The sequence below is a fragment of the Entelurus aequoreus genome, linkage group LG11 (assembly GCF_033978785.1).
Source record: "Entelurus aequoreus isolate RoL-2023_Sb linkage group LG11, RoL_Eaeq_v1.1, whole genome shotgun sequence".
Lineage (NCBI taxonomy): Eukaryota > Metazoa > Chordata > Actinopteri > Syngnathiformes > Syngnathidae > Entelurus > Entelurus aequoreus.
In genome coordinates, this window is record NC_084741.1 from 50,756,766 (window position 1) to 50,778,529 (window position 21,764).

The window sequence follows — 21,764 nt, forward strand, 5'->3', positions numbered from 1 at the left end:
ATGGATGGATGGGATGGAATATACTAACATTATCATCATCGAAAATGTAATGTAAAATTCTAAAATATGCATGCAAAGAACTATTTTAGCCACACCTATCGGATAATATACTTCCGGTGTTGTGACCTCTGTCCCGTCGCGTCGCGTCAAAAATATTCTCGCTGGCTACCAATACATGCTCTAGAACTACAACTGGTTTGAAACTAACAGTGTTGGGATTGTATTCATCCAAATATGATTAGCAGCAAAATAGACAGCCGTCAACGTTGTGGCTTTGAGACCAAAACATCAAATTTGGTCTTGCTTGATTACCGGTACTTGTTAGCGTCATTTATTGAACAGGCATCAACATGCAGGCCACGCGTATCTCTTATGCATGACTGCCATCTACTGGTCGCACTTTTAATTACATCATGTACCACAACCAGAAGTAGCACAACCAGATTTAGTTCACTCAACAAAAATATAAATGCTACACTTCTGTTTTTGCTCCCATCATTCGTGAATAATTTGTGAATTACTTTTTTTCATCAAATTTCCCTATTATAATTACAGAGGGAAACTCACAATGTATTGCATCTTCCACTTTCCCCCGCAATAGAACTCACTGACGTAAAGTGTGCTGCAAAATGCTACAAAGCACAATGTGAACATATGTGTTGGTGATTGATATGATGTGAAGACGGGTCAGGGTTTGCATTTAACCACGGCATGACCGTCCTTGTCACTTGCTGTAATGCCCTAAAAAATTGACCAGCATCGATGGCAAGAACATGCCGTGACTGCCGTTGACTTTTTACTTGTTAGTGCACAATGTAACGTAAGTGTTTTGTTGAATAAACTAAAAAAAACAACTGTTTAAGAAAATGGTCCCCAAACTGCGGCCCGCCAGCGTCCAAAATCCGGCCCGCGGATTATAATTAAAATCATAATAATTGTATTTTTTCTAAATTTTATGTTATTTTTATTTTATTTATCTGTCTTTTCTAATCCATTTTCTACCGCTTGTTACTCTCATATTGTCTAAAAATGCATTTTCCCCATCGATAACATGACATTATCGCGCGAGCGCACGGCAAGTGTGCACTCTTTTAGTCAATTTGTGCGCGAGGGAGATATATATATATTGTAGATTGTCACTGAAGGCATCAAAACTATAAATGAACAAATGTGGCTAGAGTGTTCGCCCTGAGATCGGTAGGTTGTGAGTTCAAACCCCGGCCGAGTCATACCAGAGACTATAAAAATGGGACCCATTACCTCCCTGCTTGGTACTCAGCATCAAGGGTTGGAATTGGGGGTTAAATGACCAAAAAATTATTCCTGGGCGTGGCCACCGCTGCTGCTCACTGCTCCCCTCACCTCCCAGGGGGTGATCAAGGGTGATGGGTCAAATGCAGAGAATAATTTCGCCACACCTAGTGAGCGTGTGACAATCATTGCTACTTTAACTTTAACTTAATGTGGAGTTATGTACTGAAAACATGTTTTATGTTCTAGTTTCTTCAAAATAGCCACCCTTTGCTCTGATTACCTTTTTGCACACTTTTGGCATTCTCTCGATGAGCTTCAAAAAGTCACCTAAAATTGTTTTTACTTCACAGGTGTGCTTGAAGCTCATCGAGAGAATGCAAAGAGTGTGCAAAACTAGGCTATTTTGAAGAAACTCGAATATAAAACATGTTTTCAGTTATTTCACCTTTGTTTGTTAAATACATAACTCCACATGTGTTCATTCATAGTTTTGATGCCTTCAGTGACAATCTACAATGTAAATATATGTATATATACAGCCCGGCTCCCGGCCATATTGTTTTAACCCAATCCGGCCCCCGAGTCAAAAAGTTTGGGGACCCCTGGTTTAAGACATTGCATAATTAATGTTAATCGGAATAAACAAAATGGGCGCAGCCATTTTGGAAGCGTGTGCCAAAGGTTAACCGACAACGAGAACAGCCGAATTTGTACCGAGATTTTCCGAGAGATCCACTAGTTGCATCAGGGTCTGGAAGGACGTCAGGTGTTCGGTGAATTTAGGTCAGGCAGCTCTCAAAATGCCGAGTAAGGAACACATCAAAAACAAAAACATGAACAATTACTGGCTGTTGGGGAAAACCTGTAACAAGCTACACAACTTCTTTAGGTAGGTTCATTTCATAGTTTAAATGGAGTGCTTTGACCTTAAAAAGTAACAATTTGAGGCCGGACGGGTAGGGTTAAATAACCGCTCTTCCTACTCTTTTTTGGAAATGCTGAGAGGAGAAATGAAAATATGTACGAGGAAGAAAGCAGCTCACCAGCTGATGACATTAATATAGCAGCATAAGGAAGTTAGCGCTCTGTGACAATGCGCCGCTAAAAATAAGTCATTAACGTCAGCCCTAATATCGCTAATTCATGGTTATTATTCAGGTCACAAAATGTGAATGGAGTACTTTTGGCAGTTTTTGGATGGTTATTTAAAATGGTTTTATGGGCGCAATAGAGGACCTCCCATCTACTCAATTGTAAGCAAAGTTATATTTACTAGTTAAAATGCTTTTTTTTTTTAAAGAAAAACATACACTTGCTTGTCTTACACAAAGATTGTGAATTATAGGCAAAAAAATAATAAATGCAGTTCTTCTTTAGATAAATAACTTTATTGCAACAAACACCTAAAAAAAAAAAAATGCACTTAATTGCTGTCAATGTTTGAAAATATTTAATGTAAAATGCATATAAGGTATATTTTCTCAGATATGTTGAAATCCCCTAATTTTCAAGTTAAGGGTTGTAAAAAAAACCTTAGAACATCACAACTTTTGCCGCAACTTTTTAAAAAATGGTGCCGCAAAATCAAGCATATTAGGCCGCGACAATTACAAAAAAAAACAGCAAAAACATTCGAGAGACTCACCTAACACAATCATATGAGCAGTGGAGGCCAAGCGAGTTCCTTCCATCACACCACTATTTTAGAAGCAGACATCAAGGTAAAAATAAAAACAGCACGGGGGTTTCCTTACCTTGTTTTGAAGTTGGCTGGGTGTGGGTGCCCATCATACAAAGATAAAAAGTCATATTCTTCCTCCACAGCAAAAGACTGAAAAACTATATGAATCCTGTTGCCCTCCTCTGCAACGATCACCCAGGTACAGTTTGCTCCATTAGGGTAACCATATGGAAACCCTGGGCTTTCTATTGTCCCGTTTCTTCCCTTTAAAGTGCCTCCGCATGTATGGATAAAGCCTGAAAGAGAAGGACAAACTTGTTTAATAAGTCATTTGTGCAAAACACTCAACACAATTAATAGAAGGAAGCATCCATGCAGAAATTACATGCATTTAATTGGTCTAGGTCGGCTCTAGAGTCGCATGCAGCTCCTTAAGCGCCGCTCTAGTGGCTCCCTAGGAAAATGGAAAAATATGGTTTCTGTAGGAAGACAAACATGACACAAACCTTCCCAATTGTTAGAAAGCCCACTGTTTAATATGTTTGCGTTTTTGCTTCACTGATGAGAGTATTTGGCGAGCGCCGTTTTGCCCTACGAATTTCAGCGTTCCTTAAACTCACCATAGTTTGTATACCGCTGTAACTTTCTCCGACGCTGCCACAGAAAGACATGTTTTATGCCACGCCTTCTTTGTCTCATTTTGTCCACCAAATGTTGTATGCTGTGTGTGGCGTGCTAATCAGGCATATTTGGTCAGTGCATGACTGCAAGCTAATAGATGCTAACATGCTCTTTGGGCTAGCTGTATGTACATATTGCATCATTATGCCTCGTTTGTTGGAATATTTGAGTTGATTTAATTTCCTTTACTTACGTCCTCTGTGTATTTAATTTATATTTGCATGTCTCATAACCCTGCAATGAGCTGGCAATATGTTCAGGGTGTACCCCGCCTACCGCCCAAATGCAGCTGAGATAGGCTACAGCACCCCCCGCGATCCCGAACGGGACACACAGTAGAAAATGGATGGATGTCTCACAACATATCTGTATGTAATATTGGCTGAATGTCTGATAGTTGTTTGTGTGCCTACATAGACCACAGCAAATATTACCCAGCTTGCAAAGATTGTAATAAATCCATAAGAAGAAGACAGCCTGCCGTTTCATTTAACTTGGACACACACATCTATACTTTACACTACTCTATACTGGCCACTCTAATCCAGTAATTTCCAGGAGTTATCTCATCTTCTGAGAAGCTTTCGTTTTACTAAAGTTGTCCAATGTTGTAAAAGTGTTTAGAATTAATATTACATTTCAACATTTCTGTCAACGAAGATTTGTGTCAGACTGTGACACAGTCATTTTGATACTAGGCTAATATGGCTAATATACATATTTGCATCATGTGTTGCCTTCATTATAATATTAGATATATATATATATATATAAGGCGTTTAATTTTTTTTGCGGCTCCAGACTAGGGCTGCAACTAACGATTAATTTGATAATCGATTAATCTGTTGATTATTACTTCGATTAATCGACTAATAATCGGATAAAAGAGACAAACTACATTTCTATCCTTTCCAGTATTTTATTGAAAAAAACCAGCATACTGGCACCATACTTATTTTGATTATTGTTTCTCAGCTATTTGTACATGTTGCAGTTCATAAATAAAGGTTTATTAAAAAAATAATAATAATAACATGTATATATTAAAAAAATATTTAAAAAATTGCCTCTGCGCATGCGCATAGCATAGATCCAACAAATCGATGACTAAATTAATCGCCAACTATTTTTATAATCGATTTTAATCGATTTAATCGATTAGTTGTTGCAGCCCTACTCCAGACAGATTTGTTTTTTGTATATTTGGTCCATTATGGCTAGGTGTACACTGTACATTTCAGCAACAATAAAAAATCTTGATAAATAAGCCAGAAAAAATCAATTTCAATGTTACATTTTGTGGTAACGGTAAGGTGGGTGTGTGTTTTTCAAATAGAGAGCGTGTTAGGTTTTTTTTGGCAGACAGTGGAAGAGCAGAAAATATCTCAGGCAACACATTATTGACTTGGAGCCAGATTTGTCTTTCTATTTGTGGTTATCCTTCAGCAATCTGCAATTAACTTCAGTTACAACAGAAGCAGTGAATGCATACAAGTGAGGACGCTATAGTGATGCTCTTTGGTATTGCATAGATCAATAATATATTTTTGCCTCATTACGTCCTGGTTCTTTCCTTTGGTCATAAACCCGATGTGACACTCACCGATACAAGGGCTTTCAATTTGCTGCTAACACTCAGTTTTATGGATGATGACAAACTAAAGGAACAAGCTGAAATGGCAGTGTAGAAGTGTAATTTAACGGATTGCTCAATAAACATGTGGATTTAGGCCTTCACAATCACAAGAGTTCAACTCAGTGATATACTATGTTACATACTGAGTAGTTTTTCGTCGCAGCTAAGCGTTGACATACAACAAAAAGGTGTTCTTGCATAACTGTGAGTAGAACAACATGTGCAAACTAAAACCTTTTGCTAGTATATTAAACAATCATAACAAATACTTGCCGCAAGCTATTTTTGTCAAGCACGTTTGAAGTCAAATCTATTACACTTGCTCTTAATCACAACCTTTAAGATAAATGTCTTGTTGTTTAACCCAACCCTTTAACCTCTGAGAAAAACAATAGGAATACCATTTTTTTTTTTCATACAAAATCCATATTTCAAAATGGCCTTATGCTTCTCAGACAGGAATGCAACTAACAACTGTTTTGATAGTAGACTACTCAATATGTTTCCATGCACTAAATTTACCTTATTTCTCAAATAATTGGCTTTCTTCTACTGAAATGCTCTCGTACACACTGCTGAAATCCTTTCATACGCACTACTGATTTTTTTCTCTCTCACACACTATTGAAATCCTCTTGTACACACTACTGTTTTTTTTTCTCTCTCATTCACACTACTGAAATCCACACGTCTTTTTCGTCATCATTGTAAAAAATGTAACCATGTATTGAAAGAACACTAACAAAGAAAGAAAAAACAAAACAAAGGAGAAACGTGCAAGGAATAACACTTAAAGTATAAAACACAAAGCAAATAAAAGTATCATATTACACATATTGATCTTTCTTTGTTGTAATGTTTTTTATAATGTAGAACATTTTCATTCCCTGTTTATTTTTCTTTGTTATTAGTGAGTTATATTTTCTTATGTCATATTAAAATGATTGGCTCCAGTATACACACCTTCACACACTAATTTCAGTAGTGTGTGAGAGGATTTCAGTAGTGTATGTCAGAGGTAATTCTGAATAATGTCCATAACAGCCCCTCATGCACTCTCTCTAATGCAACTGTTGGCCATATGCAGTTTGCCTCTCGTACACTACAGGGCCGATTGTGGTCATTTCAGCTTGTTTAGCTAAGAAGGCACTGTTGCCCTCTTGGGGACTCTGTCGCTAAACCTGTCAACTTTTTTATCCTCTTAGCAATTTGTTTGTAAACAACTACTAGCGACAAATTTAGCGACTTTTTGCGGTGTTACTGGAGACTTTTTTGTGTCCTGGGGACTCTGAGGTGAAAGCCCGCAGCAGCTACTGTCCTCAACGAGCAGTGACAGGGCTTGCAGTAATCCCCTCCTCCGTTCCAAAGCACTCACAAGCGGTCAGCTGGTGCTGCTGCTGCGTCAGCACAGCGGAGACCTTCACAGAACGGGAATTGCGGCAGTTCGTGCATGCGCAAATCATTTGCATTCTGAACTTTTATGGTGAGTTCCATTTATATTGGGAAGTCAGAATTTCCAAATTCCTAGCCGTAATATGTTTTACCCATTTTCCCCTAGGGCAGGGGTCGGCAACCCAAAATGTTGACAGAGCCATATTGGACCAAAAATACAAAAACAAATCTGTCTGGAGCCGCAAAAAATTAAAAGCCATATTACATGTGTCATGAGATATAAATGTAATTAAGAGGACTTAAAGGAAACTAAATGACCTCAAATATAGCTACAAATGAGGCATATGCAATATGTACATATAGCTAGCCTAAATAGCATGTTAGCATCGATTAGCTTGCAGTCACGCAGTGACCAAATATGTCTGATTAGCACTCCACACAAGTCAATAACATCAACAAAACTCACCTTTGTGCACTCATGCCCAACGTTAAAAGTGTGGTGGACAAAATTAGATAGAAAAAGTGGCATAAAACACGTCCTAGAAAGTCGGAGAAAGTTATACATGGAAACAAACTACACGGCGAGTTCAAGGACCGCCAAAATTAGTAGGACAAAACGGCGCTCGCCAAATACTCGAATCAGTGAAGCATGTTTAATATAAACAGTGTGATTTATAACAATTAGCGAGGTTTATGTCATGTTTGTCCTCCCACAGAAAACATTCTGAAACAAAAAAATTGATTTTTTATCCCCTCATCTTTTTCCATTCTTCATACATTTTTGAAAAATCTCCAGAGAGCCACTAGGGCGGCGCTAAAGAGCCGCATGCGGCTCTAGAGCCGCGGTTTGCCGACCCCCGCCCTAGGGGAACAACGCATACTTGCCAACCCTCCCGATTTTCCCGGGAGACTCCCGAATTTCAGTGTCCCACCCGCAAATCTCCCGGGACAACCTACCTCCCGATTTCAACCCGGACAACAATATTGGGGGCGTGCTTTAAAGGCCCTGCCTTTAGCGTCCTCTACAACCTGTCGTCACGTCCGCTTTTCCTCCATACAAACAGCGTGCCCGCCCAGTCACATCATATATGCGGCTTTTACACACACATTAGTGGATGCAAGGGATACTTGATCAACAGCCATACAGGTCACACTGAGGGTGACCATATAAACAACTTTAACACTGTTACAAATATGCGCCACACTGTGAACCCACACCAAACAAGAAACCCCAGAGGGAAACTCAACGCTCCGCCTGGCAGGGCCAACAGCAGGCCATAGAAAGACGCGCCCAGCAGAGGACAAGGCACGGGAGAAGCAGAGGACAGCCAGCCCCCAAGCCAGCGAGAGACAACACCCCCGCCCGGAGGGGCGCAAAGACTCCCCGCAGCCGGATGGGAAGACCCCCACGCCCCACCAGCAACCGAGCCTAAGAATTGCTATACAAAACAAAACTAGAACTGAACTGGCTACAAAGTAAACACAAACAGAATGCTGGACGACAACAGACTTACAGCGTGTTGAGCAGAGATGGCGTCCACAAAGTACATCTGCACATGACATAACGATCAACAATGTCCCAACAAAGAAGGACAGCATCCACACAACTTAGATAGTCTTGATTGCCAACACAAAGCAGGTGCGGGGAATAGCGCTCAAAGGAGGGTGTGAAGCTGCGACAGGAAAACACTAACAAAACAGGAAGAGCAACCAAAATAAGAGCACAAGACAGGAACTAAAACACGGCACACAGGAAAACACACAAAAACTCAAAATAGGGTGTGACAGACCTACTTTGGAAAAAGAGATATTGTGATGGATGGATGGTTATGGTTTAAATTCATATCGAACTATTGCATCAGGTATTTGATGAGAACGACTTTCTATTGTAAATATAGGCTACTGAGTTACATTTTTTATGTTTTTTTCTGGTGGTGTGCCTCCGGATTTTTTCAATTAAAAAAAAATGTGCCTTAGCTCCAAAAAGGTTGAAAACCACTGCTATCGGCTATATTATGCAGGCTTTCTGAAAAGCAATGTATTTAACAAATATATATTGTGTGTATATCGACTAAAATAAATAGTTGGTCGATACATTCTGGTGTTTGTGCAGCTGGGAACACTTTTAATTGCGTTCCATAACACTTTTTTTTTTTTTTTTTTTTTTTATAAGACGAATGCATCTTGTCACTACTGAACCATAAATATTATTTTTTATAGATTGTTTGCACCTCACTTTTAATTCCAAAGTGTCCACATATCCTCCAGATATACAGTATACTGTACTATGTTGTGATTTATGAAACTGTGATGTATCTTCAATCTGAACTTGTGAATGGCTTCTGGGAGCCTATCCAGTACCACTGAGCAAAGAGTGCAATCAGAGAAAATTGGCAGCATTGATGTGCCACCCACAGGGTCAGCATGATCCAACATGTGAAAGTGTGTTATGCTGTTGCGTTCAAGTGCACTTTTGAATACTGGAATTGTTTGTCTGAGATTTGTAGCTTGGCTAGGGACGAAAGCATTTTAGTGAAGTGAGGAACTGCTGTTCCACGGCAAAAACAACAACAACATGTAGCCATTGTGAGTGGTTTGTATAGCTCAGTTGAGTTGTCACTAGAGGCCCCCACTTGAGACCTTATAAACTATGAAAATGCAAGGAAGTACTGTACAATTGACATGTGTCAACCTCTTTAAAGGGGAACTGCACATTTTTTGTGTTATGTGAAACAAGAACTCGCAAGTCTTTCTCTTTTCTGTGCAATTTAAACAGTGAAAAATAACTGCTCGAATGCTGCGCCTGAAAATGCAGGTAATGGGGAAGTGATCTATTCCATCTTTAAAGCACTCTAGAAACCATCCAAAAATCTTCAACACCGTTTATATACATGCTGTTTGTACAGTGTGTAATCAATCAATCAATCAATGTTTATTTATATAGCCCTAAATCACAAGTGTCTCAAAGGACTGTACAAGCCACAACGACATCCTCGGTACAGAGCCCACATACGTAATGTAATGTAATGTAATGTAATGTAGTAACAGGCACATAAGGATGTCACGGTCTGAACATTTTTTATCACAGTTATTGTGACAAAAATGATCACAGTTAACATTATTAGTGCAGTAATTTTTAATGTGCTCAAAACTTTCCAAAATTACTTATACTGAAATCTTTTAACCAAGTTTTATAAAAATAAAAAAAATGCACAAACAACACATTCAAAATGTAAATATGTACCCCAAGTAGAAAGTTGAATGTACATATGAAAGCAACACAAGCATTATAAACAAAGTAATATGGCAGAAAAAAAATAATACTATAAATAAATACAAATAAATGTGAACATTTCGCAAGGCAGCACCTTACGAAAATATTGTTCTTATATAAGATCTAGTCGTACACATAGGACTGCACGATTATGGGCAAAATAATAATTACGATTATTTTTATCAATATTGAAATCACGACTATTAATCAGAATTATTTATCATGTTTGGTAAAACATTGTTGGGGTGTGAATGCGACGCTATCATGTAATTTGTAATATCTAATAAAAATGCTCTAGATAAATGTTATTTATGTACCGTATTTTTCGGACTATAACTCTAACTCTAACTATACTCAGGAGCGACTTATGTGTGAAATTATTAACACATTACCGTAAAATATCAAATAATATTATTTAGCTCATTCACTTAAGAGACTAGACGTATAAGATTTCATGGGATTTAGCGATTAGGAGTGACAGATTGTTTGGGTAAACGTATAGCATGTTCTATATGTTATAGTTATTTGAACGACTCTTACCATAATATGTTACGTTAACATACTCGGCAAGTTCTCAGTTGGTTATTTATGCGTCATGTAACGTACACTTATTCAGCCTGTTGTTCACTATTCTTTATTTATTTTAAATTGCCTTTCAAATGTCTATTCTTGGTGTTGGGTTTTATCAAATAAATTTCCCCAAAAAATGCGACTTATACTCCAGTGCGACTTATATATGTTTTTTTCCTTCTTTATTATGCATTTTCGGCCGGTGCGACTTATACTCCGGAGCGACTTATACTACAAAAAATATGTTATTTAAAGACAAATATTTGTGTTTTTGTTCATTAATAGTATCAGTGTGTCAGCTTTTTTTTTCCTTAATGCCTTCATCTCTATTTTTACATTTTCATAGAGAGAGGTATTTTTTAAGTTATGTACACACATTTACATGTACTAATGTGTGTACTCGTACATGCTGTATCGGGACATATCCATACACAATACAACATTAACAAAATGCTATGTGACACGAATGGTTAATAAAGTAATTACTTTGTGGGATGAAAAAAACACAATATTAAAAAAAACATGTTGTTTACTTTTTGATATCAATATAAAACACAATGCAGTTTGGCTAATGAAGATAAAGTCTAATAAACCAGCTTTGTTCTTCTCCAACAACACCATGTACTTCAGTGCACCAGTTTGGCCAACAAACATAATCAGGAGTGATACCTCTCACATCATGGGACGGCGTGGCGAAGTTGGTAGAGTGGCTGTGCCAGCAATCGGAGTGTTGCTGGTTACTGGGGTTCAATTCCCACCTTCTACCTTCCTAGTCACGTCTGTTGTGTCCTTGGGCAAGACACTTCACCCTTTGCCTCTGATGGCTGCTGGTTAGCGCCTTGCATGGCAGCTCCCGCCATCAGTGTGTGAATGTGTGTGTGAATGGGTAAATGTGGAAATACTGTCAAAGTGCTTTGAGTACCTTGAAGGTAGAAAAGCGCTATACAAGTACAACCCATTTATCATTTATTTATTATCATGTACACAATCGTTGTCCCTCACCGAAAACTCAGCCTGTGTTCAATTCGATGAAATTACAAAACATTTTAGCTAGTATTGATGTTATTGGAACACTGACAAAGTTAGCAGTTTAATGTGAGCATCCCAGTAAACAAACTTAAGACTTTATAAACAAGTTGTGGCAATGTTCCCGACACATCGCCTGCTGTCCGTCACAGCAGCTGATAGACGGACGCTAGTTGCACGTTCAAAATGAAACCGCAACATTAAATATGTTTCTCCTCCCACAGCATTGCGCTCTTAAACGCACACCGAGACTCCACGGAAGTAGAAGCGATTGAATTGAAGTGATCGGCTTTTAACAAGTCGAACTAACACACCTAGATTATTCTAATTGGAAACCAGATCTCTCGACCGCCGGAGGGAACCCTTCAGCGCATGCGCCAGTCTCAACGTACGGAATACCACCCGAAAGCAGATACCATTCAATAAAAACGTATCAACAATTGTAGTGAAGAGGGGACTTTAGTTGCTTCACAAATTAAAATAACAAAACATTTTGAAGTGCATCGTTGGTAGAAAAAAGAAACAGAGATTTATTTAAGAAGGTAATGTAAGGAAATGTAAAATGCCGGCTTAATTCTGACTCCCGAACAAAATACGAATGAGATAAAAGATAATGAAGCAGGTATATTAAAAGTGAATAATAAAGAGTACACAAACAAACCTCTTCACAATGTATTTGTGCACTCTAAACTGATTAACAATAACTCTGTAACTTTCACCTGAAACAGTATCAGTCGGTCAAACGGTCTTTTCCTTCGGATTTTAAACTCCTTACATCAATCCACAGAGCCTTTTGAATGAACTCCAAGACATTCAAAAGTTTTGTTTCCATGATTCTTCGTCCGAAAATTCCTTTGAAAATACATTCTTGGTAGTAGCGTCATGTTTGTAGCACAATATAAGATAATTTCTTGATGCTGTCTGCTATTCATTATCAGCAGACACATTAGAGACGTAATATTTGTGATCTGTGCCATTATTTCAGCGGGCATTTCTTAAAACAAGTTGTAAGGATCCGCAGATGGCTAGTGTGGCGTCATAAGTCATCCGAAAAAATAATTCATTTATCCTCGCTAAACGTGTTCGTGGGAGGCACATGGTCTATGACCAATAGTCGCATCAGAGACTGTGCATGCACACTTGGATTTCACACGCAGGTGTGAAAATACAACAAAAAATAACTATTTGGAAAATTAAACTAATTTAGTGCATAGAAACGTAGTGAATGTCAACAACAACATAGAGAACGCTTTCTGTGTTTGCTGCCAATATTGGCAGACTTTGTGAGCGCATTGGAGCGTTATCATGTATCACTACGGCTACACGATTTTATCGATCGCATTTTTCTCTCCAAATTTTGCGATTGCGATACGATTTTTATATTTGATACATATAAATGCATAAAACTGCGAAAATAACAGGTGAAAGAAGACATGTTACTTTTAAACTGTCAAACAACATATGTTTGTCTCAAAGTGCCACACATTAGAACAATATACAATAATGTATTTAAAAAAAGATTTGGCTTCATGCAGACAGACTTGGAGCTTTTGTCTACATCATGTTCTTGAACTGAAGAAATAACGAATACAATTTATACAGTGTTCATAATGTATTGTAATCATAATATATAATAGTTATGCATGTAACCATTTAAAAGGATATAAACTTTTATTTCTCATTACGGTAGAAATGTTTACCATTGTGCTGTAATTGTGAGTTATATTTATATAGCACTTTTTCTCTAATGACAAAAAGCACTTTGGCCCATTATCTACATTTAAGCTGCATTTACAGCAGTGTGAGGGGCACTGGGAGCAAGGTGGGTGAAGTGTCTTGCCCAAGGACACAACAGCAGTGACAAAGATGGCGGAAGCTGGATTCAACCAGGAACCCTCAAGTTTCTGGCCGACCGCTCTACCATCTGAGCCACGCTACCATTCATTTGAAGGTAAATACATTTAAAATTATGCAAAATTTTAAACTAAATAAATATTGAACATCTTAAAATGCATGTATTTTTCAGCACCTGTGCTCTACTTGAACTGACAAAAACAGAATAATCCTCTCTCCTTTAATGAAAAAAAAAATGCTACCTAACAATGTTGTAATTGTCTGAATCTACGTTCCATTTGTTCAGAGCCAAGTTGACCAACTTCCCAGTTTGGTCCCACAACCTTCTACTGTCTAGGTGAGAAGCATGATTTGTAACCTAGAATTAACTTTTCTGAACTCAAAGGCAGTACAGGCAGCAGAAGCAGGTTGAGCTAAATTCGGACATTATGCTTATATTCAATGATAAATTACCACAAAATAGCATACACTCACACTGCTTAAGCGAATATATGCTTTGTAAAATGAAGAACAATCCAAAGGGGAACTGCACGTTTTTAAAATGTTGCCTATCATTCACAATCCCTATGTAAGACAAGAACATATAGGCTTTTTTTTTTCTTCTGCATTCTAACCCTCTATTTTGCCTATAAAACGCTCTAAATAACCATCCAAAAACCACCAACAATACTCCATTTTAGCGATATTGTCATAATAAGTGCTAACGTTGAGGAACTACAAACGTACTTTTAGCAGCGCATTGATCACAGAGAGGTAACTAGTTTATGCTGTATTGTCACCATCAGCTGGGGAGCTGCTCTCTCGCCTATCAGCTGGTAAAAGTTAATGCTAGAGCATAACTCAGCAGCCAATTTAATCCCGGAGATGGCGAGAAAGACACGTGAAAGACGCTGGTATGCACCTACGCTTTTCTTAACACTGCGAGAATTAGGATTAATTCTGTATCCAAACGGGAAGATATGAACATCCCAAAAGACGGCATCCCAGTGAGAGCAGACATTGTACAGTAAGTGATGTTACATTGAGTTTGATGTGTCTCATGAAATCTTCAAGAATTGTAGTCAGTGTTGTTGTTGAAGGAAAAAGGGAATGTTGTGATGCGTCTAGGCAATTAATGCGCTGCTGAATGCTTAGTGTACAGAAACATCCTGGATGAAAACCAACACTTCCAATCTGATGGAGCTTGAGAGGTGCTGCAAAGAGGAATGTGCGAAAAGGAATGGGCGAAACTTCCCAAAGATATGTGTGCCAAGCTTGTGGCATCATATTCAAAAAGACATGAAGCTGTAATTGCTGCCAAAGGTGCATCAACAAAGTATTGAGCAAATGCTGTGAAAACATACGTTTTGATTGATTGATTGAGACTTTTATTAGTAGATTGCAGAGTGAAGTACATATTCCATACAATTGACCACTAAATGGTAACACCCGAATAAGTTTTTCAACTTGTTTAAGTCGGGGTCCACTTAAATTGATTCATGATACATATATATACTATCAGATATCATCATAATACAGTCATCACACAAGATAATCATCAGAGTATATACATTGAATTATTTACATTATTTACAATAATTATTTACATTATTTACAATATGTATGTACATGTGTTTAAATACATTTGCAAAATATAAAAAAAGATTTTCACATTGTCATTATGGGGTATTGTCTGTAGAATTTTGAGGGGAAAAAATAATTAATTCCATTTTGGAATAAGGCTGTAACACAAAATGTGGAAAAAGTAAAGCATTATGAATACTTTCTGGATACACTGTTTTCCACAAAGCTTGAAATGATGCTACTGGACATCTTCAGCAAACAGGAAGAGTCCAGTTGCCTCTATTCAACCTTTGCAGATGATATAAAACTACATCCTTTTACACAAATGAAAAAAAAAACATAAATTGGGTCGACCAGCACCCTAAGGTGTCCACTTTGTTTTCCTATGAGTTGGCAACCTTATGCACAAATAAATATTCAATTTGTGGTAACATATTTGGTGTCATGTTGTGTGGAAAGTGAAGTCCACAAGTAGTCATTTGCTGCCATTCAGTCTGTCAAGGACTTCACAAATGGATCTTTCTTTAGGTCCTGTCACCCTGTTCTCTGTCATTTAGCTGTCATCTTAGTTCAATTAATACACTTAAGTGGCTCACACCACTATTTTGATATACATTCTACATGCTATGTCTATTATGAGCAGATAATTATTATATTAATGTTTCAGTAGTTTTGCTTGTTTGAAGACGGTGCTAAAATGGACAAATACCAAATATATGAATCCTCAGACAGACTTAAAGGGATCCTATCATGCAAAAACTAACTTTTCTTACCTTGGTACCTGTTTTTGTGTATTTGGGATCCCCATAAGTCCCGACAATTTACAATAAAACCCTGGAGGCATGGCAAAGCTATTTATAAAAGAATCTTGCCTTCTTTCAAACTTGCTCCAAATGAGCCGTTTGAAATTTGAAACTTTAGTGACGTACTTTTCCCTTAATTACGTCAGCGGATATCTCCACATACGTTTACCCGAAGAGCTCCTCCAAAGTTGTAGTCAATAAGTTCCTTAATTTTCTCTCTCGTCTTGTTGTGGGGCAGATTGGCTCGTACATGCACACGCATGCTTAAATCCCTGTCTTTTCCCATTTTAATAACAAGTAGCGTATAGTTTTAACAATTATCTGTCAGTAGAGTCCATATGGAAGCGTTAAAAACTACAGCATGGCTGATGGGGGGGAACGCAGTTGAAGGGGGATTGGCCTGGAGGCAGGCTTCGGCACGTAAATAATGGCGCATCCTGAAGAGACGGTCAGAAAGCGGCTTCAAGATGGTCTTTAAAACTAAATCTTTAACCAAAGCACCAACATTACATGTCATGTAAGGGCCTCCACCCAATCAGGGGCCCCCGATTTTGACTGTGCAATGCAATGATTGGTGCTCATAGCTGTCAATTACAGACAACGCTGCTTCATGTAACGATTGTGTACGCTCTCTCTCGGCTGCAGTTTTTTTTTCCTACTGCTGTGAGCGAGGCGCAAACCCACACCCCGGTGTGAGTGGCGAGCATGCTGACAACTGAGCTAAAAGTACAGGCAAGCTCCCGGATCACCAGTACCATTCTGTTTAGTTCAGTTCAGTTTCAGTTTATTTGGAACATGCATACGATACAATGTAATGCATCACACATTTCCAGTTGTTTCATTACAGCACGTCCGAAAAGGAGTAGAAAGAAGTAGAGCTTATTTAATTTACTTTTCATACCATAGCAATTTTATCCAATTTCCTTGTTCTCTGTAACAGAACAGTGAACAAATACATAATAAATAAACAGTATACCATAGTAAGCAAACAAATATTAAATACATATATAATCTTTGTCTCAATAAAAAAAAAGGGAAAAAAAAGGGTTCAAGATGTTCATCATAGTTCTTGTTCTGTGTACTTTGTGGACACTTGTAGTTTGAACAGTCTCTTAAACTGAATCATATTGGTGCTTTGTTTGATTTATTTGGTTAATCCATTCCGTAATTCAATACCACATACTTTTAAGTGTTGTACGTGCATACAAATTAACATACAAATGATTGCGTGCATGCGGCCGTTGCAAAGGAAAGGTATTCATGAATGGAATTATTTTTAAAATGAATGAGTGAAATCATGATTTTTCTTTTTTCAAACTGTGTTTTCAGGGCGGGGTGGTGTTGTTGAGGTTTGGGCAGGGGGCAAAAACCCCTCAGCCCTGGTCATGTAGGCCACAATGATGTGTTTAAAATCTAGGGGGGAAATATATACAGTCGTGGTCAAAAGTTTACATACACTTGTAAAGAACATAATGTCATGGCTGTCATGAGTTTCCAATAATTTCTACAACTCTTATTTTTTTGTGATAGAGTGATTGGAGCACATACTTGTTGGTCACAAAAAACATTCATGAAGTTTGGTTCTTTTATGAATTTATTATGGGTCTACTGAAAATGTGACCAAAAGTATACATACTGCAATGTTAATATTTGGTTACATGTCCCTTGGCAAGTTTCACTGCCATAAGGCACTTTTAGTAGCCATCCACAAGCTTCTGGTTGAATTTTTGACCACTCCTTTTGACAAAATTGGTGCAGTTCAGCTAAATGTGTTGGTTTTCTGACATGGACTTGTTTCTTCAGCATTATCCACATGTTTAAGTCAGGACTTTGGGAAGGCCATTCTAAAACCTTAATTCTAGCCTAAAAGAACCAAACTTCATGAATGTTTTTGTGACAAACAAGTATGTGCTCCAATCACTCTATCACAAAAAAATAAGAGTTGTAGAAATTATTGGGAACTCAAGACAGCCATGACATTATGTCCTTCACAAGTGTATGTAAACTTTTGACCACGACTGTATATGACTCCTTTAATTCCCATAAGTGCAAGCTGGCTGCTTTTTTCTAAGATTCTGTTGAGGTTATCAAAACATTTTAATTTAACTGCTGAAATTGATGTTATACAATATAACAAAGGCCCCAAGGAAGGAAAGCACACGTCTTGGATTTAGAAGTACAATTATGATGGTAAAAGTAAGGCAATATCAGTTTTATGAGCTCAGTTGATTTAAGTACAGTGGTTATTATTTTAGCTTTGGAGTGGTGTAGAAGTGCAGTACATCCGAGTGTCAGAATGTTTGGATTCGATTACAATACTGCATCTCTGCCTGGACTGGAGCCTGCAGTGCCTCAGACTGGAAGTCTCTGCAGAGAGTGGTGAGGACGGCGGAAAAGATCATCAGGACTCCTCTTCCTCCTATCCAGGAGATCGCAAAAAGCCGCTGCCTGACCAGTGCTCAGAAAATCTGCAGAGACTCCTCCCACCCCCACCAAGGACTGTTTTCACTGCTGGACTCTAGAAAAAGGTTCCGCAGCCTCTGTAGCAGAACCTACAGGTTCTGTAACAGCTTCTTCCCTCAGGCCGTAAGACTCTTAAACGCATCATAATAATCCCCTCAATTCCCTCCAAAAACGGATTAACTCGCTGGAATATAAAGACAATATAACATACATCCATAAACGTGGATGCATATGCAAAAGTGTAATATATTTATCTGTACAGTAATCTATTTATTTATATCTGCACCTATTGCTCTTTTATCCTGCACTACCATGCACTACCATGTGCTAATGCAACTAAATGTTGTTCTTATCTGTACTGTAAAGTTAAAATTTGAATGACAATAAAAAGAAGTCTAATTAGATTGTGCAAGTGCAACAAATGTTGTGGCTGTTGAGTGTCGCTATACAGCAAAGGCTCTCGCGCATTAATACTGCATGTGAGTATTCAGACGAAAAACACTGCTCGTATTGAATGCTTAATAACGTCTGTGTGGGGATGACACGTTCTCATTTCGAGGACACCTACAGTATCCCCCTCATCCTTACTCCCTCTGCTTTAGATGCGAGTCTTCGTTTCATGCCGCACAATTTCCAGAACTCTGCCAAGGACTCTGCATTTTTTCTGCATCTTTGACTCTTTCTCATGCATTGGCTGTTATTGTCCCTGAATATTTGCTCCATGCTCTCAGCAACACCTGCTCTCACCATTACCTTTCCTCTTTTCTTTTTCTCCTATACACTATCTATTATGGATTAGTATCAATTCAGTGTTGCATATCACACAAGCTTGTAATTTGTTAAAGGCTGTCAGCGCCATTAAAGCTTCATCTGTAAAGAGAACACTGCACACATGCATGTAATTACTTCAGATGTCGAAACAACACGTGTTTTCTTGCGCGTGGAAGAGGCTGTACATTAAACACATTCATCACCGAGGCCTACGCTGCGTCTCCTTTGAACTCAGCTGTCACGGCTCAGTTGCCTTCTGACCTTCATCAAAGCGGCGTTCGCTTAACCCGCTCACAGGGGCTTTCTGCAATCTGCGCGTCAGAGCTACGTCAAAATATGTAGTTTGGTGCACAAACACATTAACGACATGCTGTGAATGCACAGTGGGGGGGGGGGGGGGGGGGGGGGGACAAAGCTCGATAGTATGAATCAGTGTCATGTACACAAGGGTCGGACTCACATTGGGGACCTCAGCAAGCAGCCCGACTGACTAACTGACAGGGCCAAAATAATCCCAGCTTTTGCTCAGTTTTAAATTTAACAATTGCCATTTTGTAGATTGTACAACACACATGACAACACTATGACCAGTTATATCTATTGATTGTTTTACTGTTGAGTTGCTGAAAGGGACTTACTGTATAACCATATATGTTTCCAAGGGTATGTTTGCATGTCAATTCTGGGCATAATAAATGATTACTGAATTACAATACATACAGTACAGGCCTGCAGATTTAATTAAAATAGAATTAGTTGTACTTTAGCAATTTCAATGTGATGGCCAGATGAAATTCTGTGATGCTTCTAGCCTAGACCTGGGCAAATTACGGCCCGCGGGCTGTATGTGGCCAGTTAAGCTTTCCAACCCAGCCCGTCGAACGTTTCCAAATTAATATTTCAAACCTTTACCGTCGAAACAGGAGCCGCTAATACGATGTGCAGTGCATTTTTCAAATTGCTGTAAGTCTTAAAATATAGAGAATATTCCGATGGTTGGAATCTGCGCTTTTGAATGATATACGGGTTATTACGGCAGTGTACGAAATAGCAGCCCCAAGCAGACGAGGCAAGAAGCAGAGTGGGCGGGGTTTGTTTACAGCAGCCAGCCTGAGACCTGAGTGTTAGGGAGCGACACAGAAGCAGATTTCTACAACAATGTTCTGTTCTGCAGAAAAGTGATACTATATGAATTATTATTATATGGCTCTTTGGGTGTGTTGGTTTTTTTTGGTCCTTTGCGTTCATGTTTTGCTGTGTTTGTTGCATATTTGTTGCATTTTGCTTTATTGAAAAAGATCCATCTTGAGACGGTCGTCTGGGAAGTAAAGAGGAGAGATGTTCATGTTCTTAATAGTCAGTGTTTCATAGTCCATAGTTAATATTACAAATCCCACACTATTTATTTTCATGTGCATTCTTTTATTCAGCAAAAAGGCTGTAATATTATATATATATATATATATATATATATATATATATATATATATATATATATATATATATATATATATATATATATATATATATATATATATATATATATATATATATATATATATATATATATATATATATATATATATATATATATATATTTTTTTTTTTTTTTTTGTCTTTTGCGTTCATGTTTTGCTGTGTTTGTTGCATATTTGTTGCATTTTGCTGTATTTTAAAAGATCGATCTTGAGACAGTCGTCTGGGAAGTAACCTCACTAACAACTTTAACGACGCCCTGCGCGACACCATTGATAGTGTAGCACCGCTAAAGCTAAAAAGGGCCCCTAAAAGGCGTACCCCATGGTTTACAGAAGAAAATAAAGCCCAGAAATTATCATGTAGAAAGCTGGAACGCAAATGGCGTGCGACTAAACTTGAGGTTTTCCATCAAGCATGGTGTGACAGTTGAATAACTTATAAACGCATGCTTACCTCAGCTAAAGCTAAATATTACTCAAATCTCATCCACCTCAACAAAAATGATCCTAAATTTATGTTTAGTACAGTAGCATCGCTAACCCAACAAGGGACTCCTCCCAGTAGCTCAGCAGATGCCTTTATGAATTTCTTTAATAAGAAAATTGAAGTCATTAGAAAAGAGATTAAAGACAATGCATCTCAGCTACACCTGGGTTCTATTAACACAAATACGACTGTATATACGACGGATACCGCCCTCCAAAATAGTTTCTCTCTCTTTGATGAAATAACATTGGAGGAATTGTCAAAATGTGTAAATGGGACAAAACAAACAACATGTTTACTTGACCCAATTCCTGGGAAACTTATCAAGGAGCTTTTTGTATTATTAGGTCCATCAGTGTTAAATATTATAAACTTATCACTTTCCTCTGGCACTGTTCCCCTAGCATTCAAAAAAGCGGTTATTCATCCTCTACTCAAAAGACCTAACCTCGATCCTGATCTCCTGGTAAACTACCGGCCGGTGTCCCACCTTCCGTTTATCTCGAAAATCCTCGAAAAAATTGTAGCACAGCAGCTAAATGAACACTTAGCGTCTAACAATCTCTGTGAACCTTTTCAATCCGGTTTCAGGGCAAATCACTCTACGGAGACAGCCCTCGCAAAAATGACTAATGATCTATTGCTAACGATGGATTCTGATGCTTCATCTATGTTGCTGCTTCTTGATCTTAGCGCTGCTTTCGATACTGTTGATCATAATATTTTATTAGAGCGTATCAAAACGCGTATTGGGATGACAGACTTAGCCTTGTCTTGGTTTAACTCTTATCTTACTGACAGGATGCAGTGTGTCTCCCATAACAATGTGAC

At 38.2% G+C, this 21,764-nt stretch overlaps 1 protein-coding gene across 3 annotated transcripts in view; it reads right to left on the reverse strand.

Annotated features, from left to right (window-relative positions):
- The window catches only part of LOC133660203 (CUB and sushi domain-containing protein 3-like), a 616,484-nt gene that overhangs the window by 561,594 nt on the left and 33,126 nt on the right, over window positions 1–21,764 (reverse strand). For 2 of the 3 annotated variants that reach the window (XM_062063483.1, XM_062063482.1), the window contains exon 2: window positions 3,009–3,231. In XM_062063483.1, the coding sequence (XP_061919467.1) occupies window positions 3,009–3,231 (223 nt within the window). Of the gene's footprint in view, window positions 1–3,008; window positions 3,232–8,158; window positions 9,305–21,764 lie in introns of those variants that run through there. The other variant, XM_062063484.1, reaches the window with a different exon arrangement.